This window comes from Engraulis encrasicolus, chromosome 20 (assembly GCF_034702125.1).
Source record: "Engraulis encrasicolus isolate BLACKSEA-1 chromosome 20, IST_EnEncr_1.0, whole genome shotgun sequence".
NCBI classification, from domain to species: domain Eukaryota; kingdom Metazoa; phylum Chordata; class Actinopteri; order Clupeiformes; family Engraulidae; genus Engraulis; species Engraulis encrasicolus.
Genome location: NC_085876.1, coordinates 33,664,814 through 33,674,813, shown reverse-complemented (window position 1 = coordinate 33,674,813; position 10,000 = coordinate 33,664,814). Strand labels below are relative to the sequence as shown.

The 10,000-nt window shown below is 44.3% G+C and overlaps 1 protein-coding gene across 1 annotated transcript in view; it reads right to left on the bottom strand.

Moving 5' to 3' along the window:
- Window positions 1–10,000, bottom strand: part of ppp1r9a (protein phosphatase 1, regulatory subunit 9A) — a 75,215-nt gene that overhangs the window by 26,402 nt on the left and 38,813 nt on the right. Inside the window, exons 6-7 of the mRNA XM_063185036.1 lie at window positions 4,509–4,664; window positions 2,597–2,650 (exon numbers count right to left, since the gene is read on the bottom strand). Of these exons, the coding sequence (XP_063041106.1) occupies window positions 2,597–2,650; window positions 4,509–4,664 (210 nt within the window). The remainder of the gene's footprint in view (window positions 1–2,596; window positions 2,651–4,508; window positions 4,665–10,000) is intronic.

Here is a 10,000-nt window from a genome sequence, read left to right as displayed (position 1 = left end):
GCACAAATGTACACACGCCCACACACCTTGAAGAGAATGAAGCACTTAAGGTATCATGTTACACGCTACCTTGCAAAGGAGCACAGTCGCAAGCAGGAGAGAGACAGAGGCAGCAGGGAGGAATAGAATAGAGGGAATAATAGAAGGATAGAGGGTATAGGAATAGAGGTATGGAGAGACGGTGAGAGAAAGACCAGAGCAAGCCTAATGGGCTATTTTTTTTTTTACATTTCTTCACAGCCATTGTTGAGGTAATGGTGGAAAGCTCGCACATCCACAGGAACGTCTGACCTGGGAGCAGGACCACAAGTGACTAGACGACTCTGAGAAAAAGTCCGCTGCGTGGTCTGAAGAAGGGGTAAAACCCGAAGCGTCACGAAAAAATAAAATATTGGGAGCAAAAGAAATCCTGGTCGTGCAGCGGACTTCTTCACAGCCATTGCCAACAGCAGCATGACAGCATCATGTTTTGCAGCATGATTTGTAATATGACGTGAAATGGCCAATGTGCATGTTCAGACAGCTCTGACGCAGTAGAGACTTACACCAGGCAAGCAGTACTGACGGGTGACATGAATAGAAGCACATGGAAAAAGGACCCGAGATCGAATGGCAGACGTGTGAAGCAAAAGCATGGAAATGAACAGCCAAAAGAGAGACAGAAGCTTTTTGCATGATAAGCAACCTGCTGAACACTTTATCCAATGTGGGACACTGGACTACTGTACTGTACACTTCTCAGCCTGTTTTGTTTTTATCCCGTTAAATGGTAAAATGGTAAATGGACTGCATTTATATAGCGCCTTTCAACTCCTTTGAGCACTCAAAGCACTTCACATTGCATGCTTCACATTCACCCATTCACAGTGGCAGTGCCACGCAGGCGTAATATATTTGCTGTTACCAGAATGGCAATGAGTCATAGTGCATTACTAAAGCCCCTCTGTTATGTCATAATAGAGTAGTACTATGGTAATTAACCTTTCAATGACTATTACAGTGTGCCACTGGTGGTACGGCGTGCATTATGGGGCTACACTATAATTACCCAACAGTAACTTCCACTACAACAGACTACTACTACAAAAAAAAACCTCACACAAACTGTACACAAACACAACCTGCACTGTAAAAAGGCCCTGATTAGAATAATACAAAATAGCAGAGGAGCAAAAAAATAGAGCAAAATGGACCACTGTTAAAAAAAAAACAATAATGCTGTAAAAAATATCTGCACAAAATGTTACTTTTTCATGGTGCATGCGACAGTGTATCCTTAAAATAAAATCTTCCATCAACCAGGTTATGTTTAGCATTCGGAGCAGCCATGCAATTAGACTGACATGCTGTCAAGTGATCGCCAAGCATGCACACCAAGTGGTGACAACACCCTGGGGTTCAGCCCCCATTTCCAGACACAACTGTAGTCACTTAAGACTCAACCAGCTGTGGCCCTCATTTCCAGACACGACTACTGTTGTCACTTAACATAATGAGCACTAGCAGCTAGAGAGCGAGGAACAGGTCTGTCAACACCTGTGAGTTCTGTGCAACGTCACAAGTGCATGTTAACAAGCTTTCAGATGTACACGCCCCTTTTATGGTGAAGCTGAACATATACCTGCCACCATAGGAATGGATGCGTTTCACCACAGTCCCCAAAAGAGTTGCGTTATAAATTGTGTTTTCACTTACTAAGTTCAAAAATGCCTCGTTTTCAAATTCTGCAGAAAACACTGTGGGACATCACCACATTTCTTTGCAATGCCAACACCTGTTCCACAACAGAACCACAAGTGCGCTAATGCTGATACTGATGCTAGCTCACAGGCTAAGATAAGAGCTCCAGACCATGCAGCCTTTGCCTGGATGATGAATGGCAATCTCTTACAGTAGTCATTCATAATTCATGAACATTATGAATTATAATAGTGATTTTCCTGAAAACCTCCATTTGTTTTTCCTATAGAGACTATCTGTTGTTTTCCAGGAGCTAAGAGGTATAATTAATCATAGAGATAAAAACAACACAATTTCATCTTCTTTTTCTCTGACCTACTCTGTAGCGGGCAAAACACACTAACCTCTGTCTGACTACAGGTCCAAACTTTCAAGGGTGCAAGTTTGTCCTCAGCTATGATGGATACTTCAAAACCCATTACACACATAACGTTGAGCTGGCATAATAAAGCAAGGCAGTGCATTACTTTGTCCTACAAAAAAAACTCTGTTCCCAAATTATTTTAGGTACCATGCCCCTTTATGTCCATCTGTGTACCTAGTTCCAGCTTTTGTCTGACCCTTGCCTGACGGTGATGTTTCAAACATCAGCCCCTCCCAGTTGCCATGTTATGCTCCCATTACCCCTCTCTAAAAGCGCAAAAGAAGGGCAAGCTAATCAATGCACTCCGTGCACCCATCCAAACACCACATCAATCCACATCAACACTATTTTACAGGCTTTTGAAACAATAGCAGGCTGAAGAAAGGAGAGAGAGAGAGAGAGAGAGAGAGAGAGAGAGAGAGAGAGAGAGAGAGAGAGAGAGAGAGAGAGAGAGAGAGAGAGAGAGAGAGAGAGAGAGAGAGAGATCCTTACCTTGCTTTTGAGTTTCTGAATCTCGGCCTCAGTGACTGTGTGTTTGATCTGCAGCTGTGGACACAGAGAGAGGAAGAGGAGGAGGGCAAGGATGGAGAGAGAGCGAGAGAGAGAGAGAGAGAGAGAGAGAGAGAGAGGGAGAGCGAGAGAGAGCGAGAGCGAGAGAGAGAGAGAGAGAGAGGAGGTGGGCAGCAGACGGGCAAGGGTGGGGGAAGGAGATAGAGAGACAAGAGAGTGAGTGAGGGAGTGGAGAGCGAGAGGAGGGGAGAGAGCGAGAGGAGAGGAGGAGGGAGAGAAGAGAGGACGAGGAGGGAGGGAGGGAGGTCGTATCAAACGTCCAGCCTGGGCTCAGGACAGCGCTGCGCTGGGCTGCTTGATGCGGTGCGGTGCGGTGTGCTGAGTGGCTTCCGGAATGCTAACCGGCACTCCTCAGCACTCCGGAATGACAAGCCCTGTCTCTCAGGCATGGTATGGGGAGACACTCCGGAGAGGAGAAGACGGATTGGCTCTGTGTGTTTATGTGTGTGTGTGTGTGTGTGTGAGAGAGAGAGAGAGAGAGAGAGAGAGAGAGAGAGAGAGAGAGAGAGAGAGAGAGAGAGAGAGAGAGAGATAGACAAAGAGATATAGACAAAGATAGAAATAGACAGATAGAGAGCATTGAGAGAGTGTGTGTGTGTATGTGTGTGTGTGTGAGAGAGAGAGAGAGTTATGTACTTGCCTGTGTAGTACAGTATGCAGGAGTGCATGTGACTGTGCGGATGTCAATGACAGTGTGTGCATGAGTGAGTGAGTGAAAGAACGAGTGAGTGAGCGCGAATAGAGGAGAGGAGAGGAGAGGGGGAGGAGGACGTGTCATGAAGATAGAGGGATATGGTGAGGACAGAGTGGACGTAAAGGTCATGGGCTGTGGGCTGCCGGGACGACTACAGTTGACTGCGTACACTAGCTGCACCAGTGGCACTGGTGGACAGTGATGGAGAGTGATAGAGCAGCCTATCGGAGGCTTCGTACAGTATTAACACCAGTGGCAACAGTGCAGCACTAGCAGTAAGTGAGGGACAATAGATATACAAAGCAGGGATCGGAGAGAAGAGTCCGCACACTCAAAATACCCCTTGTTTTTTTTCTTTATTTATTATTTCATGGCTGGATTACGTTTCAACTTCAACAGTCTTCATCAGATTGATAGTAGATTGGAATCTGATGAAGACTGTTGAAGTCGAAACGTAATCCAGCCATGAAATAACAAAGAAATACTCCTCACTCCGAAAACTGCAGTTGGTCTTTGTCCTGCACCTTTTCCTGGGATGTGCAGAATCTTCACCTTCAACTAAATACAAGGCAGGGATGCCAGTCGACGTAAAACTCACCAACACAGTTAATTTTGCAGCGTTAATGCAACACTTAGCATGGCGAGTTTAACACTCATAGTAACGATCCTGCTCTGCAAATGTCGAATTAACACATTTGCAAAATACAAAATACAAAGCAGTGGTGCGTTTCTCGAAAGCGTAGTTGCTAACTGGTTGCTAACTGGTTAGCAACATGGGTAGTTGCCAATGGGAAATTGCATGGCATACAAAAAAGTAGCTGACGTAGTTGGCAACTATGATTTCAAGAAATGCACCCCAAGACTGTCCTGCCAGACCCACAAAACGTCACCCACAGCAAGTTCTGCAGTGATCATTCAACATTAAAGTTTAACACATGTTGACTTAACACTTCCAAAATTACCGTGAACACACACATCTTTGTGGACATTGGTAAAACCGCACAAGAACAACCTCTATTGGGAACGGCATTGGTGTCTATTTTTAAAATAAACAAAAAACAAACTACTCTGCATTTTTGTGGGTTGAGATAGAAAAAAAACAACCTTTTGGGTTGGGGTGACTTCTATGTGGTACTGTACCTCTCTGAACTTCTGGTATAGTTTGGTGGCGTCCAGTTCGCCAGGGGAGATGAGTTCCTCGTTGTCGGGCAAGTCGAACACCTCGATGGTCATCTCACCACCCGTCACCGCGGTACCCACCTCGTCCTCCTCCTCGTCAGTAGCATAATCGCCCGTCTGAACAAAACAACACACACACACGCAAGCATGCAAGCATACACACGCACACGCATGCATGCACACAAGCACACACACACACACACACACACACACGGAAAGACATTATTATTTAGCACATCACATTCAATTTAGTACTCTTTATGCAAAAGCATTTTTTTCTCTGCTAAGTGGATGCTTGTATGCACTACGCAGCTCTGTGCAATATGTTTTATCTCTGCATGGTGGGGACGTGGGGAACTACAAGGTAAGGCAGAGCAGGGTTAGTGCAGATGAACATGCAGAGGAAGGTGTTTTTCTATTTGATAAGGAAACAACTACTGTGTATCATCCCAACTCTTCAATTTCTGACTTACCTTTGACCAGAAAATAATTTCTGACGTCTAAGGCAGTGTTTCCCAACCTTTTTTGTCTCGCGTACCCCCTAAACCTCTTTGTTGTGCTATGAGTACCCCCTAATTCATGTTCTATATCACTTTCTCTGTCCTGATGTGACTGCTCCATACATTTGTTGTAATAATAACATCTTTCCAAGTACCCCCTGCAGTGTGCTCGCGTACCCCTAGTGGTACACGTACCCCTGGTTGGGAAACACTGATCTAAGGTATGCCCTTGGAATCAAAAGTAATGTGGATCTCAAAGTCACCCCCTTGTGGCAGTATAACTTCACTGACGGTTAGGGTTAAGGAAAGGTCAATGTTTAGGCCACAGAGTAAACATGCAACGTGGCAAGTATTCCCTTGACGTCAAAAATTGCAGTCTGGTTTAAAGTAATCAGAAATTGATAGGTTGGGATGAGACTGCGTTGGGAAAAAACTGTCTAGGGGAAGAAGAGTCTTTTCAAGGTCCTCGAGGAATTAAGTGGTGCCGTTATGATCTGGAACACTGTTGCGTCACCTTTGGACTGTGACATACAAAAGTACAGGTCTGGAGGAACATTCATGTGTGAGACGTCTACAGATTTAGTTTAGTTCAATTAGTGATGTTGTTATGATCTGGAACATTGTTGAATAGACTTTTGACTGTGACACTAACTTGCTAACACATAAGAACAAGTGTTAGCATTGTGTTAGCATTTCTGTTAGTGTTATTACGTTCCGTAATGTTCTGATGCTCACTTGTGAAAAGGGTGCTTTTAGATAGACACGGGCATTGGCATAATCGCCCATCTGAAGGGAGACCTACACGAGAGAACAATTGTTTTGTTAATGTTTTCATAACATTCGTTAATGTGCTATTATGTACAAGATCATTCAGCTCTGCACATTTCAGATGACAACATGATGTTATGGCATTTGCTAATAACAGAGAGATATTGGAATCAGAACAGTTTTTCACTCCTAAGTATTTGGTTGGAAGATTGAGGGTCTGCATTTCACCATTTTGAAAACAGTTTGAAAATTTGAATTTTCATTTTGAATGTCACCGAATCACTAATGGAATGCACTCGTCATTATTTTGGACACCAGATGGAAAATAGCCTTTGTGCTATAATCTGTCACATTTACTTAGCCTATGTTTGTATGTATATGTTCATTGTGCAATGTCCTGAAAAATGTCCTGAAAAATAAAAGTTAAGTAAAGTAAAGTAGTAGAAGTAAAACTGAGGGTGCAAAGTGAAGCCATATTACATATTTATTTATCTACATCCTCTTGCTACTGCTACAATTGTTCCGATCTGAAAGACAGTAGGCCTACGGATACTACACCAAAAGCGGGGTTCTGAGCTAGGGAACCAATCAGAGAGCAGGGAGTAGAAAGGCAATGACGCAAACTACTTGACAAACGGAAGCTTGCGGTTTGTTTGAATACCGTAGATACAACTGACAAGATAGGCTATGGGCTACCCTACGTACAGTATATGCCAAATGATACATTGGTAACAATACAATTAACGACCACAGGCGATCGTAAACCACACCTTTCCTACGAGAAAATTGCACAGGTAGCCTCAGGACTCTCTCACTTGTGAGTCTGATGTTACTGTAAGCAGCCAAGCTGCTCCTGCCATTCAGCCGCTGAAACTGCTGACTAAACGAGACAACGAGAGTGCTTTCAAATATCCGATTTCACTACCACTACAGAGCAACCCGGATGTCAAACCAGCCCAGTCAAGTGATTCAGAGCAGGAATCTACACAGCATGTTCAGTACACCTATTGTATACTGTAATATGGGTGACGACGTAACTACTTTTACCACTTTTAATGCATCTCAAATGCTTTTAACACACTTTATGTATGTTATCACCAATGCTGTCAGTGTTGCAACTGTATACTGCGTGCAGATGCTTTTGCACTGTGGGTATGACAACAAAAACAACTGCAATACAGGGCTATGAGGTAATTTACACTCAACTGCAGTGGTAATAATATAATCTTGAGTAACGCACTCAGAAGGCTACTACAAGAGTTCCCCCCTCTTTCATGCTCTTTCATGTTTGGGAGGAGCAGTACAAGTCAACTAACATATTTTTGCTATTTCATTTTGACACTAATGTGATACAATGTGCATAGGTGTGTGTGTGTGTGTGTGTGTGTGTGTGTGTGTGTGTGTGTGTGTGTGTGTGTGTGTGTGTGTGTGTGTGTGTGTGTGTGTGTGTGTGTGTGTGTGTGTGTGTGTGTGCACGCATGCATGTGTGTGTGTAAGTCTGAGAGAGAGAGAGAAATACAGGGAGAGAGACAGAGAGAGAGAGAGAGAGAGAGAGAGAGAGAGAGAGAGAGAGAGAGAGAGAGAGAGAGAGAGAGAGAGAGAGAGGGAGATGGAGAGAAAGATGGAGAGTCAGGGATGTATCCCTTGGAAGCATGTGATCACGTGTTGAGCGGTCTGTAGGATGTTTTCATCTCTGCCCTGCCTGCATGAAGCTCATTACACCTATTAGATGACCATACAGTAGGCCAACACAGCCACATGAAAGCAATCCACTTACAGTACATGTACACACAGACACTTACACGCAGACACTCACACACACACACATGTACGCATGCATGCGCTCACAAACACGTGCACGCACGCGTACGCGCACACGCACACGCACACACACACACACACACACACACACACACACACACACACACACACACACACATGCGTGTACATGCGTGTGTATGTATATACCAGTGTTGTTGTTGGTGCCAGTGTGTGTGTTTGTGTGTGTGTGTGTTTCTCTGTGTGTAGAGTAGAGTTACATCTGTGTGTGTGTACCACAGTGTTGTTGTTGGTGCCAGTCAGCAGCTAGAGGGAGCTGCTTAGCGTCGGACTGCTGCAGAGGACTGCTGTGCTAATCCTCCCAGTAGGATATATGGCATTTTCCTATTCTTGTTTCTTCTCTTTCTTCACTTCTTCTGTCTTTCTATTCCTAATCCTCCCCCACCCCCAACTTCTGATTATCCCTTTTTAACCTCCGCTTTCTCTTTTCACATTCTTCTTTTATTCATATTATTTTTCACCATCTTCTCTTTATCTCTATTTTCAATTTCACTGTTTGTCAATTTTTAAATCCTGTTCATTTTTTTTCCTTTCTCTGGCCTTTCTTTTTAAGATTTTTCTTAATTGTCTTTTTCAACTTTATTTGATAGGAGGACAGTGTGAGAGGTGGACAGGAAGTGAATTGGGAGAGAGAGACGCGGAGGGGTCGGCAAAGGACCCGGGCCGGAAAATCGAACCTGGGTCAGCCGCATGGCAGGCGAGTGCCCTACCGGTTGGCCACGGCAGGACCTTCTCTGCCTTTAACACTTTCTCTATCTCTCTCTCCATCCAAATGTGTGGGCCACCACACCAATAATGGAAAGAATGCTGAGTAATCACGTTTTCCATTGGGGTAAAGACTGCTAAGTAATGACTTTGTCCTTATCACCAAGATATGGACTTATTGTACAGTAGAACTGGCAGTAATGACTCATGCAGGTTTTTTTTGTCATTTTACATCACTTATTTCACATCTAATGATGGTTTAATAGTCAGACCGATATCCTGTTATTAATGAGCAAATATACAGATGACAGTGACACAGCAGGTTGTAGAACAGACGTACACAAGATACCTAATTTAGTGGTGATGAGTTTTTTAAACATGAATCAAAATGACATGAAAATAACCCCTGAGGGAAAAAAACCCACAACTGCGCACACACACACATTTTAACTGCCATGCACTTCTGAACTGGCCCTATTTCCAATACCTGTCCCTAGATGACCCTCTACAACACACACACACACACACACACACACACACACACACACACACACACACACACACACACACACACACACACACACACACACACACACACACACACACACACACACACACACACACACACACACACACACACACACGCACACACAGACACGCACACACCCACCACGATTTTTAATTGGAGTCCACAAATTCCATTTCTCCCTCACCACAACAGGATTCAAGTGGTATCCAAGGACACAACAGACCTCTGTGACCCCGAAAATAATTGTAGAGGAAATGGGCTGTCTGCTTCACACAGAGAGAGCGCTGAGTAGAGCTGACATGGACCACAACTTTGCCAGCTGTCTGGAATCTTTCTTGGGCAGGCCTGTGCCAACTGAACCTAGTAATTATTATTTTTTTCTTAAGATGCCCAGAGGCTGCCAAATATTAGGATCACCAATGCAAGTCACACCCCCGCATCTAGCTTAAACAAACATGTGTACACACAAACACACACAAGCCCATGTGCACATAGCTGTGCAGGTTTACACAAACAGACAAACACACAAAACAAGCACACGTGCGCATAGCCGTGCATGCACGCACCAACAGACCCCCACACACACTTGCACACTCACATGATTTATCCTAACTACCCTGGCATGCAATAACATATACACATGACACATCTTAGGATTAGCAAACAGTAAATAGCATTGTTGACTAGCGCACAGAACTGCATATATCCCCCACAGCATGTTTATCTGTACACATGAGCTCTCTCTCTCTCTCTCTCTCTCTCTCTCTCTCTCTCTCTCTCTCTCACACACACACACACACACACACACACACACACACACACACACACACACACACTACGCGAACAGATCCATTAATCCATTACACACTTTCCTACAAAACAAACATCTTCAACCAACCAATCGGGATGCTTTCTCTCTCTCTCTCTCTCTCTCTCTCTCTCTCTCTCTCTCTCTCTCTCTCTCTCTCTCTCTCTCTCTCTCTCTCTCTCTCTCTCTCTCGCTCCATTTATGCGCTCTAATGGAGTATAAGGACTTCCTCTGTGTGTGTGTGTGTGTGTGTGTGTGTGTGTGTGTGTGTGTGTGTGTGTGTGTGTGTGTGTGTGTGTGTGTG